This window comes from Vanessa atalanta, chromosome 24 (genome assembly GCF_905147765.1).
Source record: "Vanessa atalanta chromosome 24, ilVanAtal1.2, whole genome shotgun sequence".
In the NCBI taxonomy this organism is placed as follows: Eukaryota; Metazoa; Arthropoda; class Insecta; order Lepidoptera; family Nymphalidae; genus Vanessa; species Vanessa atalanta.
The window spans coordinates 6,032,581-6,052,919 of NC_061894.1; the positions used below are offsets into that span (position 1 = coordinate 6,032,581).

General features: G+C 32.8%; 2 protein-coding genes across 4 annotated transcripts in view; both read left to right on the forward strand.

Annotated features, from left to right (window-relative positions):
* LOC125073267 overlaps positions 1–11,463 on the forward strand; it is a 37,266-nt gene extending 25,803 nt beyond the window's left edge. The window contains exons 3-11 of one of the 3 annotated variants that reach the window (XM_047684015.1): positions 1,923–2,054; positions 4,020–4,133; positions 4,905–4,957; positions 6,962–7,126; positions 7,493–7,627; positions 8,190–8,228; positions 8,738–8,888; positions 9,355–9,507; positions 10,012–11,463. In XM_047684015.1, coding sequence (XP_047539971.1) covers positions 1,923–2,054; positions 4,020–4,133; positions 4,905–4,957; positions 6,962–7,126; positions 7,493–7,627; positions 8,190–8,228; positions 8,738–8,888; positions 9,355–9,507; positions 10,012–10,148 — 1,079 coding nt within the window. In that variant the 3' untranslated portion in view covers positions 10,149–11,463. The remainder of the gene's footprint in view (positions 1–1,922; positions 2,055–4,019; positions 4,134–4,904; positions 4,958–6,961; positions 7,127–7,492; positions 7,628–8,189; positions 8,229–8,737; positions 8,889–9,354; positions 9,508–10,011) is intronic. The other 2 variants (XM_047684016.1, XM_047684017.1) reach the window with 2 other exon arrangements.
* Positions 11,464–11,699: 236 nt separating this feature from the next.
* LOC125073536 lies at positions 11,700–20,246 on the forward strand. The gene is made up of 8 exons (XM_047684396.1): positions 11,700–11,750; positions 13,144–13,249; positions 13,347–13,526; positions 17,348–17,371; positions 18,026–18,406; positions 18,665–18,880; positions 19,435–19,621; positions 20,117–20,246. Exons 1-8 carry the CDS (start codon positions 11,700–11,702, stop codon positions 20,244–20,246), a joined length of 1,275 nt encoding a protein of 424 aa, XP_047540352.1.
* The last annotated feature ends 93 nt before the right edge of the window (positions 20,247–20,339 follow it).

Below are 20,339 nucleotides of genomic sequence, written 5' to 3' on the forward strand. Positions count from 1 at the left end.
AACTTACAACACTGGGGCATTCGTGATCATTCGCTTTGAAACTTTTTTGGCTTATGAAAATAAAACATATCTGTTAAATAAATACATTACATAAAGCTAACATCAATTAGTTCAAATTTAAATTGAAGAATTATTGCTTTAAATACAAAATTATTTCTTATTTTGTCTGTTAAGAAACCAAGTATTCTTAACAGACAAAATAAGAAATAATATCAGGAACCAAAAAGGCTTAATAGTTATCATAGTGTTTTTAATTAGTTAATTTATAAATTTGATGATGGTATTTAGGATTGTTATGTTATTTTTTTATTTTTTATATTAATATTTACTTTAATTAAAATTGCATGTCACATTATGTATGGCAGGTTGTTGGCAAAATTTGATGCACAGTTGACAATTGCAAATGCGTTTTGGGTTCATCGTAAGATTTAAAGTTCGCACGTGACATTGGCGAAATAATCTGTGCCTTTTTGGCACAAATAAAATCCACAAAAAAAAAAGATTTAAAGTGGTCGACTCTTTATGATTATTTGCTTCGCAGTAGTTTGTTTTTAAAACTTGTCAGTTAAGGTATCATCACATTGCGTTTATTTGCATCGCAGAACACTTTTAACAACGAAAAAAAACAATCTACAAATTTTTATATCAAATAAATGGCTTAATAAGATATATTGACTATTTAATATAATAATGATTTTGTTTTTCCTATAATACATAATTTAATATTTTTATTTAGTAAATATCAATTTAATAAATAAGGTGTGATGTTAGTGTTGCATGCTGAAACAAACTTTAACCGTTTTGGTACATACATACTGTACGGGGATTTTTATATTATTTGGCATATTAGAATTGTAATTATTATTTAGTATATTTTTAGACTTTATTAAATTCAAATGTCTGGGGGTCAAATTTGGGTGCCACGTTGATATGTAAAATTGGGGAGAAACACTTTTGGCGCAAAGGGTTTTACTTCTGACTCATGTGCTGAAGTTAACTTTTTAATTATTTATCAGTAACGCTAATGAGATAAAGCCAAAAAGGGATTATAGATCTAGTCACATAAAGGTTCGTACTTATAGGGGCTCGACCTTAGGTTAATATTTTTTTAATAAAATCAACTTAAAAAAAATAGCTTAGTTTCACTCACACTAAGACATCTTGTAAGCACATGCGTCACTCACACAACAAATGCGAGCTGATAAAAATTAATTAAAACTAGAGGGGCGCCTCATCCTCAGTGAATATATTGTCTAAGGGTTATTCTATACATAACTACTCTTTTTAATAGTAGCAAAGTACAACTATTTTTTCTGGTAATTTTCATTACTACCGTTGTATTTTGAACCCTCCGAAACTTATTCATCTGATCAGTGTTTAGTATCTTGAAGATTCAAATTATAAGATATTTATAGAATGAATTCAGCTAAAAATTTCGAATTTATAAATCATAATAAGCCATCAAAATCGGTTTAGTCCATCAAAAGTTATGACAGCTTAAAATTCCCGTGAAAACTAATAACGTGCAGAACATACTGAAAAAAAATGAGGATACAACTCAACTTAGCCCTTGATTTACTTTAAGAACCCTTCATTTTTCTAAATTTTATTAAAGACTAGTCGTAGCTCACGTCTTTGCGATTTAGGGGTGGTAGGTCAGGTCATAGTCAGTAACAAAGGCATAAAAAAGCCTATGTTATTCCTGATGGGTCAAACTTGCCTCATACCAAATTTCATACAATTATTTTTAGTCTTGAAAGAATTGGTCAATTTGAATATATTTTTATGGTATATATTAACAATGGTTTGAATTAGGTTAATATTCATTAAATCTTATCTCAAATTCGAAAAAAATAATAATTATACTCCAAAGTTTCATGATAACAGTAAGTACTTTATTAATTTTTTTTTTTTAATTACAGTTTCCAATAAATTACCAGTCGGCTTAGAATGTTTGCCGGGATCAAGATGGAAGAGCAAGTGTAACAGTTGCACCTGTTCTGAAGATGGTCGTCCTGCATGTACTGACATGGCATGTCCTGGTCAAGAGGATGGTAAATAGTTTTATTCATTAGAAAAGGAAGCAATAGGAAATTTATAACGATTACGTTATATAAGCGTTAAGTCATTATCATTGGAGTCTCTAAGGGGACAAATATTGGCCCCAAATATTTCTAATACTATATTATTGATGCAAATTTTGTTGTTAAGGAACGAATACGTTCTCTATTAAAAGCCATTATCTATGGTCATCGCAATTAGTGTAAGCTATTATTCATTGCCATCGAGCTTCTAATCATGGGATCTAAGTCATTACTATTCTTGTGCCTGTAATTATACAATTTAATTGCCGTTAAATGTAAGTGCCCAATGGAACTACATATAATTACTTGTATAGTTAAACGATTACGATAAAAATAGATAACGAATAGACGGATGCGGCGGTCGAGGAAAATATTGCAAAGAGAACGATGGCGAATTTATATTTGAATCTACATTTTAGGGAGGCTGACTGTCAAATGGGCAACCTATTAACCTGTAAGTGGTTACTATTCATACATAGACATTGCAATTGTTATTAACAAATAGGTAACAAGGTAATACGCAACCACGGTTTCTAAAATTTGTTATTCTTTGGACCTTTAACTCGCTCAACTCTAAAGATTGGCACACAGCTACACAATTTATATTGGCAGTAGATATACATCAAAGGAATATCAGCGAAGATGTTATTAAAAATTTTGAAGCAGAATTTAAATAGATTGAAGTAGTTAAATGGAATGTTATATTTAAATAAATATATATTCATCAACAACTATTTGTAGTACATAATACAGCAGAGCTAGTAGCTAATTCCATGGAATATTTAAATCTAAAGTTTGTTTATCTTTATTCCCCCTGCCCTTAGAACATAACATAACATAGGTCGAATGAGCCAAGATGGCTGGTTGATTGATGATTGCGGGTTCAAACCCAGGGAAGCACCACTGAATTTCGAGTGCTTAATTTGTGTTTATAATACATCTCGGCGGTGAAGGAAAACATCGCGAGGAAACCTACATGTATCTAATTTCAACGAAATTCTGCCACATTTGTATCCATCATTGGAGCAGCGTGTGCTCCAAACCTTTTCCTCAAAGGGAGAGGAGGCGTTAGCCCAGCAGTGGGAAATTACAGGCTGTTAATGTGTATGTATAGGTCGAATAACTGCAAAAGTCACTGATAATCTTCATGTAATTCAACACTTACTAAGCCAATAGGGATTTTGGGAGTAACGTGACTCATGTTTAATAATGAGTAATTGCGACAAGTGCAAATGATCACTAATCTCCAGGTGACTTTGAGAGTATTAGCGTTATTTTAAAATACGTATCTTTTCATGACATAAATTTTATCTTTGAATTAATTTAAAAAGTCCTAAAGTCTTTCTTTTAGGCAAATAAAATAAAAATAGTGAATTTAATACCAATAATAATTAATACTAATTAACTAGCAAAAGCTATAGTTAGGTTACCTAATGGTTCGTTAGGCTGCCTTTGGAGTAAATCAAAGGAATGTAATGCCACGCCTGCAGACGTGCTGCGCCACGAGCCGCGACACGGCACGCGCCGCACCTCACGTTTCATAAATATTGTAGACATTTGACGTACTCAACATTTGTGTAACAGTTCCTCTTTTTAAATGAATTATCGTCTTTACAAAAACGTAATAATTTAATTTAACAAAGTTTTCATATCGCAAGTCGGTGAATTGTAAACGGAATTTTAAAATACGAAAATTCGTTAGTATCACTAATCACTATCAAATATCAGCTGTTTCGAGTGCGAACGCGGGTCACTGGAGGTCACGGGCGTTGACGCATTAGTAACGAGCAGTATTCGTTCGATACCGCGACTGGATATAATTTGATACTTTAATTACTTATTAATTATCATTTTTTATTGACCAGTAGCGTCAAATCAAATTTAAAAAAAAATCCTGATTTTTTTTATTTAATGTACAATTATTTACTTTTTCAGAGCCTGAACTGACTTGTTCTCCGGATACGGCGTGGCAAGTCGAATGCAATACTTGTTCTTGTTCATCTGAAGGACATGCAATGTGCACGAAGATGGGCTGCGGGTTATTTATCGGTAATTCTTAAATACACTTTTCTTTCACATGTCCCTGCAATCGGAGGAAATATCGGGGCAGTAGTGTGGGTTGTTTTATAGATACTTCTATTAGATAATAATTTTGATGATGATAAGTATCGAACATACCACATTAAAGTCTATAGTCTGATAAGAACAAGATGAGTTAGGTTGGGTTACTTTTATATCTTCTTACCGCCTAGCGATGAAAAAAAACACTTTGTGCAAGAACGTCTGGGTAGGTACCACTCATCAGATATTCTACCGCCAAACAACAGTACCCAGTATTGTGGTGTTCCGGTTTGAAGGGTGAGTGAGCCAGCGTAACTACAGGCACAAAGGACATAACAGCTCAGTTCCCAAAGTTGGCGGAGCATTGGCGATGTGAGTTATGGTTAATATTTCTTACACCGCCAATGGGCGGTGGTGACCATTTACTACCAGGTGGCAGCACAAGATATAGGTTCAATTGCTACCTCTCTTTTTAAAAAAAAGCGAATTAGTTAGAATTCGTATTATAATCTCGATAAAATTTTCAGTACTGACCAATTTCGGCCACGTAGTTCTCATCGAAAAATCACTAATTGCAGCCAACATAGTACGTATGCTATAGTATACATTCAGCAACTGTATACAGCTTATAATCGGATGGGACGGTAAACCTAAGGACTCAGGCTGAGGACTCAGAACGAGAATGAATCTAACTTTTAAACTTCGAACAGGTTCTGAAAATCACTGGACAGATTTAAATTTTTCTTTTTTTTCTTTCAGCAACCGATTTCAATCCTTCCGGCGATGAAAACGAAGACGATAAATCTGAACTGGTAGGATGTGCTTCTAAAATCATAAAGTATATTATAACATTCAGCACTTTCACACGAATAAATTCTTTTAGCAACCTAACATTGCAGATTTTTTACGGAATAGTTCTGACAAGTTCTGACTACGCTGACTTCGACATTGGTTCATTTTGTTCGAGAAATCAGAATTGCGATACTAATACGGGCCGCTGTTTGCATTTTTGCTAATTATACGCGGTTGATTTAAATAGGGCTGTTTGGTGGTTAGGCTTTGTGCAAACCCGTCTGGGTAGGTACTTATGGTTTCTACCGCCAAGCAGCAATATTTCGTATGGTTGTGTTCCAATTTGAAGGGTGACTGAGCCAGTGTAACTACAGGCACAAGGGGCATAACATCTCAGTTCCCAAAGTTAATGTCGAAGCGCGATTTAAGGAATAGTTAAAATGTATTACATCACCAATGTTTATGGACATTGATGACGTAATAATAACCTTACCAATGAAAACAATGACAGTTTACGAGTACATCTTATGACGGCAATAAAAAACTTGCAATGTACGTTTTCTATAACACGAACTTCGTCTTTTCTAATTTCAAAAGTAAATTAATTATTTTTTCCACATTATTATCATTAATAACAAATACGTAAAACGTAACCAGCAATATTAATAATAAATCTTCATAAACCAGAAAACTTTTTGGATTGGACGTTTAACCATCACTATCAAAAACTTCATATCAAAATAATATCTGGTAAATTTTTGGGATGAAAATGGTAAACTTGATCATTTGTGATTAAAAGCACTTAGGTTGTGGTACGCACATTCGAGTATAAATTAAAGGATAAGTATATATTTTCACTATTAATTGAAATTTTAATTAAATTTTCGGTATAATTACAAATATCCACTTATAAAGTTAATTATGATAAAATGTTTTTCCAAAATTTTAGGGTGGCGACGATGACTCGGATTATTCCGACGATCACGATTTGGTGAAAAGATCGTCCGTTTGTAAACCAAATGCCTTGCTTAAAGCTGATTGTAATTTCTGTCAATGCGCTTCGGATGGTCAGAGCTACTCCTGCACCATAAACGAATGTATGGAGGCTGACGTTAGCGGTGATGTCGAAGTCTTCAAACAGGTTGAGGTGAGAACAAACTTTGATTATATTTTTTAAAGGAATTGTCAATCTAATATACAAAAAATGTATTGCGGAAGATATCATTCTAATCACGAAGTACATAATAAATATTTTGCATAATACCACGTAGGCATATCATTTCTTAATAATGTATATATCATATTAACTACTGCGCTCCAGGATGATAATGAGGAACAGGCGACTACCAAAGTTTGCAAGCCTCGCGGTACTCTTTACATCGGCTGCAACACATGCCGCTGCAACATTGACGGCACCAACTTCACTTGCACCAACAAACCATGTCCTCTGCCAGATGACGTTGAACTGTTCCACGAATTGCGGGTGAGAGATTAATTTATAAATGAAGTTAATGTTCCACTGCTTGGCAAATGCCCTATATATTCACACTTTGCTACTCTAATGCTCAGGGCCGAATTTCGGGACTACCGAGGCATATGCCCTAGGGCCTCCACGAGGGAGGACTATAATTTATGCATAGATATAGCTACTGATCCAAAAAATAAACATATTATTAATAAATCTGACTGACAGAAATGAAAATGTTCGAATTAATTTGTAAAATAATATATAGAAGCCCATGTTGTGCCAGGACCTCCACTCCTTTGCAGCCCCAGGGCCTCCAGACGCTTAAATCCGGACCTGCTAATGCTCTTTGAATAAATTAGTATTCTTTTATTTACATTTAATTCGTCTTTTTGTTACAGGAAATGAAACCGATAGTGCCATAATTTCCAGAAAAAGTTGTCGTCTATCGGAAATTGTATTTTTTATTTAATAAATCAGCTGGATTTCTTTTTGTCTTTCATTGTTCCTGGCATATTTGTTTTATTAAGTTATTTTTAGGAATTTAATCATTTTGTAGGTGTTAAGGTCATCATCGAATAAATCCGTGGTATGTGCCGCTAATCGAATGTTCGTCAAAGATTGTAATACTTGTTGGTGCAATGAAGATGGCACCAGCTATTTTTGTACAAGAAAAGTTTGCATAGCCGAACTGCCCGATGATTTGAATGAAGAAAAGCCAGAGGTAGTTGGTACTTTAAATTTGGAACGCTGTTTCTTTATCGAATTAACGTTCTTTGGATGCTTTACTCTCAACATTTTAGAAGACTTGCTTTTATATCGTCGCGATAAATTAATTGATATCTTTGACATATTAGTGCACATTCACGTAGAAGTTCCGTATTTACAGGATAGTATTTAATGTTTCCGTCGCGAGATGTTACTGGATCTGGAATACTGTCCTATGCGTGTACTCATTCGTAAAACTACGTATATACGAATGAAGTACCGTTACCGAATAAAATGTAAACGATAAAAACTAACCTGTAAAACGGACCAGAATGTGAATTTAGCCTTAAATATTGTCTGTAATAAAGTCCCTTCTATCCAGAATCTACAGGAAATCAAACGCAAATGTAGACCCGATGAGGTGTTTGAGCTAGACTGTAACACGTGCAGATGTTCGCAAGATGGAACGTCATTTTCTTGCACTAGGAAGGCGTGTATGCCCGACGAAAAGGGCAAGGTGTGTTCAGTTTTCTTTACAAGGGATGTTGGCACTTCTCAAGAGATTGAAACGTCCACTACACTACTCGAGAAGTTGATTCATGTTAAGCAAGAATGAGGGTGGAGAGGGACTTTGATTTGCGTTAAGCAGACTATTCTCGCCTAACTCAATCGGTTTTATATCTGAATCAAATAACTCAGGAGTGTCTTAATTTCGACCATTACAACCGTGATAAGTAGTGTAGGGAGCGTTTTATAGTGATACACTATTTATTATTATAATTTTGGTTGTGGATCCTTCTTTAGTTCTATGTTCAATGTATTGAAATAAAGTGTTATTTACTGGTGGTGGTTTTTCTTATTTAGTGTACCATTTTTAGGTCTTCCTGTACATTATTTTAAATAATTTACTCATTAACCAAAGTATCTTTAATATTATTTTCTAGATTAAGTTTACTATAATATATTTTAATAATAATTATTACTAATATTATTGACAGATTGAAATTAAAACTTGTGATTAATTCTTCTCTTCTTTTTATTGCTTAAAGTATTTTCACATGTCCTATTTCTATTTACAGCACGTCTCGTTGAATAGGAGAATCCGAGCGACTTCGCAGGTATTGATAATGTCATCTTATTATTAAATTTACTTAAAACAATAACGCTTAAGCATTTCACAGCTATATTTAAACTTTAAATATTAATTGTTCTTAAATTTTACTTGTTTAATATTTATTGATTTCATAGAATGTTGAACTAAATATATTAAAATTTTATATTTTATTATTCAACTAACCTGTTCAAAGAGTGACACTCTTAGCATACCGCTTAGTTTCCACTCTAAAAATTTAAATATAATATGAATCCAATTATTAGAAATATCAGAAAAAAACAGTGAAATTCAAATGAATCAAAAGGGCTGTTTTTTAAATATATTGGAGAGCTTAGTAAAGCTTAACTTTAAATGGTCGACCTCGATTTCATATACATAGAAAGTCGGCCATCTGGTTCATTTGTATTTTTATATGTATATAATGACCGGACTAAGTGCAATGTCAAAAAATCTAGAAAATATGTCCCAACAAAAGCTGCACAAACCAGATATAACGCGTTTGGTGTTCAGTAGGGGACGCAGAAGGCTTGCCAGCCAGGTCAAGAGTTCAGGATGGACTGCAACAAGTGCCTTTGTAACAACGAGGGACAGGACTACTCCTGCACGCGTATTGACTGTTTGGCCTTGAACAGCAACGGCAATTCTGGTGTTAGAACTAAGAGAGGTAAGATTAAAAAATACGTCAAAGACAACGAATCAATTGAACCACGTAGTGAGGATGGTGATCCATTAATTCTCAACGGATTCAATTGTGAAAGAGTTAATTTTATAGTAGTCAAGCATGTTTGCAGACACACATTCATCGTTTATTCTCCCAATCTTGCCAACAAATGAGACTGAAGAGAACTTCGGACTATCACATTTACGTGCTTCCATGGCATGGGTTAAATATTGACTTCCAAACTTTTAGCTTAGACGATTTCTTGAAGAAATAGGGTGTGTGAATAATTAATAATGAAAGCATTAAAAGGAAAATTTCACTTACTGCAGTTTGATTATAAAATATTTAGTATTCAAAGCAATTAAAGTTACATTCTGATAAGAATTACCCTTTTTAGCATTTATGTTTGTAACCTAGATATGGCTCTTAATCTAGTACAGTCGGTAGTTCTAATTTAAGTGATTTTCAGAAGCGACAACGAATGTAAAGACGGAATGCGAGCCGGGAAGTGTATTTAATCAAGGCTGCAACCTGTGCCGTTGCACGGACGATGGAAATCACGCGACCTGTGCACTAAAACGATGCAAAGAGGACGCCAATGAAACCGACAAGAATTTACCGGGTATACATTAATACGTTTTTTAAATCAGAAATATAAGAAGTCTATGGGATAGACTTATATTGTTTCCCAGAATAATAATTTTAATTTTTCTATTATTAAATTAAATTTTTGCTACTTAGCGAATAAATATATAAATATAAATATTGGACAACATCACATACATTACTCTGATCCCAATGTAAGTAGTTAAAGCACTTGTGTCTATGGAAAATCAGAAGTAACAACGGTACCATAAACACCAGACCCAAGACAACTTAGAAAACGAATTAACTTTTTCTACAACGAATCGGCCGGGAATCGAAACCGGGACTTCGGAGTCGCGTACCCATGAAAACCGGTGTACACGACCACGGAGGTCGTCAAATGTTTTATCATTCACGGACAATGTTGGAGATTGCAATGTAATTCCTTAATTCAAATAAGATCTTCCACATAATTTAAAAACCACAACAGCCCAGAAATATTAAATAGCATATTTTAATAATATGGTGACCTCTCTTGCAGAATCCGACCCAAGTTTCCGTTGCAACCCTGGCGAGCAGTACAAACGCGACTGCAACGACTGCACTTGCTCAGCCGACGGCAAAAGCGTTTTCTGCACACTTCGATTCTGCGACCAGGACTTAGCGCCTACAATATAATCGCAAACAATCAACCCAAACCCAATCTTAGTGTCCCGACAGCTAAAATAGTTCATACTGAATTTTAGCCATACAAAAAAATATACGGTTGAAATGTTCATAACAAGAAATCCATTACAGTATTTAAATGAAAATAAGAATTAAATTTGACTCTGAACAATAAAATTATAAATTTTATTGTATTTCGATTTTTGAATTTCAAAAGGCCTTCGTTAAATCCTTAATTTCATAAGTGTTTAGTTCTAACACAGTTTTGATGTTCTTGTGATTTAAATGAGCTCGGTAAAGTTTTTGAAACGTATCAAAGTGATCTTAGGACATATGATCATTGACGGCTTTTGCATTTTGTTTAAGGGATGAGTTAAACAGTGCTTTGTCTTCTTCTTTCGACTGTGAAATCCACGATGACAGAAAGAGACGAATCAGTGTTTAACTAAACGCCCGCAACACGATGTTCGCTTGTAGAGCCGTAAAGTTTTAAAGTATTTAATTCGTTCACTTAATTTAGTTTTCATAAGTATGTTTTCTTATATTATATAATAAGTTCAGCTAGTTTTGCATTTCAGTAAACACGTAAATATCATTATTGTCATTTAAATAATTAAATCTTTTTATAGTATCAACTGTTTCTTTTTCATTTTATTATTATTCCAAGTGTGATAATTATTCTAGTACTTCACATACGATCACAATTACAGAAATATTGACATGTTCGACATGTTTCCTGCAGGTTTGCGAGTGCAAAATAATACTGCATGTAAAATATTAAAACGATACATTTTTAACAGTGTTGTATTTAGGTAAGATTTAGTGTAAGATTTAAACGGCTCTTTAGGAATTGCCATCGGTAATTTTCATTTCATCAGTAACTGTTATATTGTCTTCGTGTTTTATTCGATGTCATGGTAGTCGTAGAACGAAAATGATATAAAACCTTTTTTTATTGATTTTATTACAAAAATCAGAACTCGTGTCAAATTATTAATATTTAAATTACGAAGTGCAATATTGTTCGATGTCACAGAATCTGAGATCTGGAATTATTTTTGGACTACGAAGATTTTATTCTAAATTATATTGATTAACACTATAGTAATTTAAAATTACTTCTTCCACGGTTTCCATAGCAACCGATTATAATATTTCATGCAAGCCATGTTTAGTATTGTGAGCGTAATGTTCTTGGTTATTTATCATAGGTAGCGAATTATTTTCGGCTTAAAGTAGCTTTTATACTTTAACGTACTCATGTATTAGACAATATACTTTATATGTGTGAATTTAATCACGAAACGAATAAAGAGTTTTGATTTTATGTTTTGTTTTATTATCCCTATTAATACCTTCGGTGTTTTCTTTTGTTAATTGGTTCACAACCATAGTAATAATAATAACAGTAGATTGTAGATGAGTATTTGACAAGTAATAATACAATTTTTATTTGATATAAGAAAGTTAAACTCAAAGTTTTATGTCAAGGAAAATGTAGAATGAGATTTGATTCATTTTACTTTAAAATTAAATGTATTTGTTGTGTAGACTTAGGGGAAAATGTCGCCGCTTTACAGCTGTCCACTGTCGCAGAGACGAGGGAGTTTCTCTGTCCTTTAGTAAATTAGAGGTCTGTATATGTGGGCCCACCAATCAAAAACAAATGAAAGACAAAATAGACTTTATTCAAGTAGGCTTTTATCAACATTTTACAGAACTATATTAAGTAATGCTACCACCGTTATCAAACGCGGATTTAACACACATAACCCCCAAGAAGCTTTTTTTATCATCTATATAATCTTGTTTATCATCTAAATAATCTTGTGTTGAATAATATGCTTTATTTATTAATGTTTTTTATAATATTATTATTGAATTGACAAAGATAAAATTTATCTGTGCAGTTGTATCATAGAACCTTGCCCCAAGAAGGATTTATTAACATTGCGGAGTCGGAAACTTGGCATTATAAGCTTATCCTTACGTCTGGTGCTCATACAATGTTTATCACTGATACCGAACAGCTCTTTACCGTTACCCCAAAGTAATATGCCATATAACATAATACTATGAAAATAACCAAAATATAATAGACTTCAAATATCAACAAATTAGTCTTATCGTTAACATGAAATTTTGTAGTCATTGTTTAGTAGACATCGTTAAATTGATTGATCCAATAAAATTAGCGTATCAAATCTAATTTTAAGAGCAATTATTTTGGGTGATGTTGATTAATAAATGTGAATCATGCGTTGGATATTGATAGCAATATCCATTTTTCTTTTACATTTATGGAAAGTAGGGACTTTACTAAGTGAGTATTATTATGATTTTTCTAAAATAGGATTCCATCATTATTGTTTCGTTTGATATATCATCGACAAACAACGTAAATCATTAATATCATTTAGATAGACTTTATGTACATCAAAAACAAAAAAGGAATCAAAATTAATCCCTGAGGAACGCCCGCTCATTGTTAGCACATACATAGAAGACATTATTTCATTGAGTTAGTTAGGCATTTACGTCACCGATTGAAGTGTTGCTTACACAATATCAAAAAGACATCGCGTATATAATACCTTCCTCACACGCGCCACTCAAGCCACATTTTGTTAATAAATTGGGGATGGGGTAAATTTCAAATTTTTTTGTAACTTTAAACTTAGAATTTGTGTGTACGCTCAAGACAATGTGGTGCATTTTCCCTTTTTTATTTTCAACGAATGTTATAAAAAATATCTTATGTAGTATTATCATCACAGCTTAAAATTTTGTTCTTGATTAGTTGTCGACCTCAGCTAGCCATAAAAACGTACCCTATGTCCTTCCTTAGAGTTTTGGCTTAATTCATATAGAATTTTATCAAATTCTTAAACTAAAAATTAATTACTAAACAATACCCCTAAAAATACAAGTGTGATAATAAAATAATATTTTTTATAGATTTTTAAATAATTTACATGCCTAATGAAATTTGCTAGTAAATTTGCAGAAAAAATGCATACCTACAGCAACAGCGAAAGGACCTTGTCACACGTGCGTTTGTAATTCAGAAGCTGTGTTTGAATGTCACGCTACTTGTCAGATACCGAAAAATGGTGAGCCAATAATAAAAACATTTAAGATACATCCACGATCTTATTTTTTATTAAATCCTTAAGTGATAAACATTTTTTTTTTAATATTTTTCCACAGTGAATCCAAGAAAATCTGTCAAAGACGAATGTCAAACGTATATGATGTATAAATTAGGAGAACTCTTCTGTACGTGTAACTATAATGGAAGATGGATGTCTTATAACTGCAGAGAAACTTTTCAATATCTTCGAACCAATGAAATTATGGCCAAAGATACCTTAAGATCAAATATTACTTGCACGCCTAACGCCTTATTCTTGGTAGATTGTAACGTTTGTCACTGCGATGATTCAGGTATCATAAAATCATCATTATGCACGAAAAGACCATGCTTCGGAGGACACAAAGCTGATTTCTGCAATTTTGGAGATTTCCTTCGAACCAATGAAGAGATATGTATTTGTAGCGATATTAATTACTACATCGACCGACTTTGTGTTAAAGTAGACGGGGAAACAATCCAAGAATTAAATAATTCAAAAATCGATCAAATAATCCAAAATATAAATCCGAACCGTAAAAGTATGACGAATGATACCTGCTTTCCGTATCAAAAATATACAATAGATTGCAACAGCTGCATTTGTGACAGTGAAGGAGAATTATTTTGTACACATAAAATTTGTAAAAGTCAGAAATTAAAATCAAAAACTAAATATAGGGATAATGATTTCTTTAAGTTAACTGAAGTTGAACACGAGAAAGATGATTGCAATCCTGGACAAAAATATAGATTTAAATGCAACACATGTGTTTGTACTCTAAAGAAGACTTTATCTTGTACCACGATGGTTTGTTTAGAGGATTTTAATGATTAACTTATTTTCAACATATTTTCATTCTCATAAACGGTTCAAACGATTAAGAAGCTAAATAAAATACTGACTCCAATTTGGTTTACAGTCATTGTTAAATATAATACGTTTCGTCATTCAATGATCATCGTTTTATTTTTAATGGTACACTTGCCCAATTTTTACAAACATCTTCCACATGTTCCAATTTAAATTCATACTTATTATGTTTTTAAAACTATATCAACCGTTTCAGTTTATTAACGTAATAATCAAATAATGTGCGATAAAAAACTTAAACTGGTTTACATAGTAATAATTATGACGTCATGTCCACGATACGATTTCGGACACGTTAGCCAATATCAAAGAGACTGGTACACTATAGACTACATATTATATAGTGCCCAAATGTGTGTGCATGCAGGTTGCACTCTCTGTTCCCCATCTCTCTTATAACCTGATGCGAGAGCAAAATAATTTCCGAGGAGCGGGAGTGAAAACCAAATTCCGGGCTGAGAATTTCAAGATTGAAAAACCCAACAACGTGTTTATCGGCCCGACCCGGACCCGACCTCAGGATCCCGGTATGCGTTGTCTTATCTAGCCACTTGACCAACGAGGAAGTCGATATATATAGCAATAATTTAACAAAATGATTTTAATGTCTTCATCAGATTTCTGACATCATGTTAGATCCGTTATAGTTACGTAGTTAAAAGTAATAAAATAATACAATTTATTTATTTTCACAAGAGTACGTAAAAATGCATCATTATGATATATGCGCACCAGTCAATAATTATTTATCAATTAAAACCAATTTAAGGGGATTAAAAACATTTCTATTTGTTTTATTTTAATTTCTTCGCCACTAAAAACAACCTTTTTGTATAGGATTCATAGGTATAGGATGAATAGAGCGGGACCCAATATACGCCCTTGCTGAACGCCTCTATTAGAAGTAACAATCATTATGTTGTATTAATTTCAAATCGAACGAATCGATTACAACACGCTTATGATAACAAACCTAGTACATTAATAACTTTCATTTATAGAAATGTCAAACGATCGCTTGTTAGTGTTAGAGAACTGTGATTTATTTTGTATCCAGATACTATTTCTATCAAAGAAGGAATGGAAATAAACAAACCTTACTTATGTAATCAGCACTAGAAACATATCTTAATTAATATATATGTATTTGTTTATGAACACTATTCCACTACTACTAACTACTTATAACCCCTGTAATTTATTTCCAAAGCTCCAATAACAGCTTCGTCGACGTTCAAAACGACATTTTTTCACAAATCCATTATGAATACGATAGATTATATTCAAGGTTTCGACCAATTATATCGCGTCAATTGGATGTCAAATGTTGTTTATTTGGCTTTTGTTGTCTTCTCCTAGCTATAAAGTTTCACTCGTATCCTTTCAGCCGTACTGGCGTGATTGAGTATCAAATAATTTGTACTATTAAAACATAACTTCATGTCTATGTAAAGAGTGGCGTGTTATTGGTCAAAATCAGAATGTCACCACTGCGCCATGTCAACGACAAATCGCTCTATAGTATAGAATATTAAGAAGATTGATATTATTATTAATAACCGTTACTGGAAGGTGTGTAATACTTTGTGGTAGAAATATATGCATAGATTTTTATAGATATACTTAGATAGTTTTAAATATTTATTAATAGGGCACACATCTAAACTAATCACAATGAGTTTGATGTCTTGTTGTGCCTTTATACTTAAGTAAGGTTCTGTTATTTATTTTTAACATAACCTTACGAGATAAAACCTTCATCAATAGTTAGTATGCAATAAAAGAATAAATTAAAAATTAATTTACTGTAGAAATTACTAAACCTCTTATCGTTAACATGGAATTTTGTATCCATAACAGTTAATTAGCTTTAACGTATGAAATTTGTTTGTTTAATTTAACCTTTAGGGCCGTTATTATTGCCAGCGTTTAATCGTTTATTAATAAAAGTGAAATATGTATTGGGTAGTGATAATAATTACAATTCTTCATGTAAATTTGTGCGAAGTAGAGTCTTTATTATGTGAGTTGTATCATTATTATTTTTTACATTCAGTTTTCCATGAATGGCTTGCTCTTATCTAACATTCAATTTTAACCCATAAAATTATTAGGATTTTTTTGTATATATTTTATTTACCTTACTTATATTAGATATGCTAAAGTTTGGACTAGTTGATGTTTATGTTAATCGCACCAGATCTGCTGAACAGATTTTAATGAAACTTGGCGCAAACATAGATTATAATCATTTTATCCCGAGTATATGCCTTAACACTCCCCCCCCTCCCTAAAGCGTGGGCGGAACCCAACGTAATATCACAGTTTATTAATTACATGATAAACACGCTTAATGAAATTTGTCAGCGAATTTCTAAAAACCATGCGTACCTTCAGCATCAGTGATAGGCCCATGTCACAAGTGCTTTTGTAATTTAGAGGACTTGTCAGAGACCGCAAATGGTGAGCCAATATTGCCGTGGTATAACAAAAATGTCGTCAACTGACATCGGAATGATTTTCAACTTTTGATGGCATATGAATAAGAAAAAAAAATCATCAAATTGACATAACGTTTTGGAAATAATTTTATGGTCTTATCATCGATAGGTTTACATTTTTACCGCGTTTTTTGCTCATAAGAACAACATGTATTATAGTAATTTAATATAATGCGAGTAATATTGGTGTGGTGTGGCGACGAGGCCTTTACCGAGCATTGAAACATTTATGGACTCATATTTATTTAAAATTTCCTATGAAAAATGGTTTTCTATTAGGTCCAAAATAAATCCTTTTTTTTATTTCTTAGGTAGGACAGGACAATATGTAACCTGGATGTGTACCACTGCCCATAGACGTGTAAGACATTTACATCGCCAATGCGCCATCAACCTTGAAAATAAGACGATACGTCCCTTATACCTGTAACTACAATGACTTACCCTTCAAACTGGAACATAATAATATGTGTTACTGCTTGGCGCCAGAATATTGTTTTGAAAATGCGAATCCTTATAAAGGCCTACCAAAAGTTATCTATTTTAATTAAAAATACTAATTTTAAACTTGTTTACAGTGAATCTGAGTAAACCTAATAAATACGAATGTCAACCGCATATGACCTATAGATTTGAAGATATCATCTGCACTTGTAACTTTGAAGGAAAATGGATGTCTCATAACTGCAGGGAAACTTTCCAGTACCTTCGACCCATTGGAGTCACGGCCAAAGATACTCTACGATCAAATAAGAGTGGTACGCTTTTTCTTAGTAGATTGTGCCATTTGACATTATCCAGATAACATACACGATACATTTACCGTTGTGGACGAAAAGACCATGCTTCAGAGATCAAAAAGTTGATCTCTCCAAATTTGGACATAAATTTTGAACTAATAATGAATTTATTTGAAGGTGTTTTTTGGAACCAATGAATAAATTTGAATTTGTAGCAGTATCAATTGTAACATCGACATACTTTTTATTGAAGTATTTAAAAAAACAATATAAGATATTCAATTTAAATTAGTTGATTCCAAAGTCTAGCTCATAAAGGTTTTTGTAAAGTAAATTAATTTTGATTTTTTATTGATTCATCGTCTAATCTAAGATAAACTTTTTATGGTAAATCTCTAAACAAGAATGATGTGACAAGTGACAGTACGACATGAAAAAATAAGCTATAAAAAATAAAAATAAAAAGAGGTCGATTATGAATCGATTCTCTAAACGTGCGGACAATGCCTGTGAGTTAAAAGGACTACTTAATAAAGACTTAGCATATTGGATTTTCTTTCATGCTTTATATGATATTCAAGTGTATTTATATATTTATGGATTTAAAATTAACTTTATTATTTTAGCTAAATATTATCAAGTCAAACATAACGAATTGCCAGAGATTCAAAAAGGACAGAGCTGTGTGCCCGGTAAAATATATAAAATGTCCTGCAACACGTGCAGATGCGGAGACAAGGACACCCTTTTGTGTACCAAAATGGCTTGTCTGGAGAGAACGATACTAAAAGGAGTTGGAGATGTTAGAAAATATTATCGATTGAACATAAAAAAGAAAAGATATAACAAATCGAATAAGAAAACAGAGAAAGAAATGCTTAAGAAAAATAAAAACAGTTTACCACAATTGCCCGAAGGCGACTGTGTTCCTGGTAAAATGTACAAGAAAGGTTGTAATAAATGCTTCTGCAACGATCAAAAAGTGGCTGTCTGTACGAAGATTTGCAGAAAAGTATTATCCAGTAAGTATGGTAGTAATTAAGCCTTACTAGTTTAATTAATGTACAGTCATTCATGTCCTCAGCCGTGGTCCTCCTCTGATGAGACTTATTCGAACAAAAAAGTTCTTTGAAAAAATGACTGTGCTGTTTGGGGTCAAAGATGGCGGTTGCAACAGCCAATGTATATTTGTTAAAAAATGCACCTTCCCCAGTGCGGGTTATGTCAACGTCTGCATGGGATCGAGTCGTATGGAATAATTATTATTTATGATTTCATAGATCGTGTAAATGATGAAGAAATCGCTCAAATCGAAACTCGTTCAGCGATAGATATACCACAGTTGCCACACATGGGCACTGAATGTGAGCCTGGAAAAGTATATCGCGTGTCGTGTAATCTTTGCTTCTGTTCACAAGGACATAACCTCCTTTGTACGATGAAATATTGTTTGAATGTGAACGATTATGCGGAACTCCATGCCCACAAACTCACAGGTATCGATAATATTAAGAATATGCCGATTTTGCTAACGGCGATCACTTAAAAGAAACGGTGGTGTTCTGGAACATATTTTAATTAATAATTCAGACACAAAATCAAAGGCTTCACATATTTTTTGAGGCCATTCTTTTGAGAAATGGAAACAATTTTTTTTATAATTTGGAATATGATACGAAGAATCTATACATATAATAAAATTGGATAGTCTGTTTGTAATGTTAAAATAATCGCTTTTTACTAAATGCATATGTATGTATACACGGTACATATATCAAAATAACATTTTATACAATTCTTGTCTATTTGTCTGTTTATTCCGACTAATTTCTAAAACGGCTGGACCGATTTTGACTGAACTTTCACTAACAGATAGCTTATGTAATAAGAATAACTTAGGTTACTTTTATTTTGAAATTATATATAAAATTAAAATAAAGTCACGCTGCAAAGTCCAAATAACTTAAATTCAGGCGGTGCACGAAGTCGCGGACACAGCTAGTAGGAAATAAAACGAATGACTGGTAATATATGTATGATAATTTTTCAGGGCAGCCATGTACAGAGGATTACAATGAACTTTGCAGTGAATGTAAATGTGTAAACAATCGAAGCGAATGTAATGCGATAGACCGATGTACTCCGTCCGACATACAGACATTGTCTTCGACTCGGGCTAAAATAAAATTAACCCTCGATGTCAAGAAGGATACCTGTGAACCTTTAGCGTCTTATAAGTAATTATATTTGTGAATTATCTTTATTTGAAATATTATGTGCATTAAATTAAGAACATCATAATAAAACATGATACTTTGACCTAATATAAGCCATATAGACTTAACGCACCTGTATTTGTAAAAAGATAGATGTGCTGTCTTTTCCTCTCATGGGTCAATGGAACGGCACACCGACAAGACACAAGAGAGGTTAGGTTCAGGACCAACGGGTTTACGTGCTAGCAAATGTGTTTTTATGGTATTTATATTTTTGCATTTTTCGAGTTTTTATATTTTTTTAAAGTATTAATTAATTAATTACACTAGACGGCGCTTTGGCAATGTAAGCAATGTTTAATATCTCTTACAGCGCCAATGTCTATCGGCGGTGGTGATCACCATCAGGTGTATCAATATCATCAATACCATAAAAATGTTTCAGTTTCCCGTATCGTAGATATTAGTATAATAATTACGAAGAAACATATAGCAAGATGTTTTTTTTTGTTTTAGAATCCATTGTAATGATTGCTACTGCCAATCGGACGGTACTTTACGGTGTACTCAGAAAGTCTGTCTAAATTATTCGCAGACAAAGAATTTGCAGGAGAGAGAAACTTATTTGGAAAAACATGGTCTCTAATTTTGTAATCACATATATATAAATAAATTAAATTGATTCAATTAATTAAATTGTCTCTTTTGAATTAAATAATCGAATAAACTGTTTATTAGT

What these genes read in the sequence shown, in the direction of transcription:
- LOC125073536 (XM_047684396.1), top strand. Translation starts at nt 11,700, where the DNA reads ATGTCGCCGCTTTACAGCTGTCCACTGTCGCAGAGACGAGGGAGTTTC. An exon ending in AGAGACGAGGGAGTTTCTCT is followed by an intron (nt 11,751 to 13,143) that starts GTCCTTTAGTAA and finishes GTAAATTTGCAG; the next exon opens with AAAAAATGCATACCTACAGC. An exon ending in CCATGCCCACAAACTCACAG is followed by an intron (nt 18,881 to 19,434) that starts GTATCGATAATA and finishes ATAATTTTTCAG; the next exon opens with GGCAGCCATGTACAGAGGAT.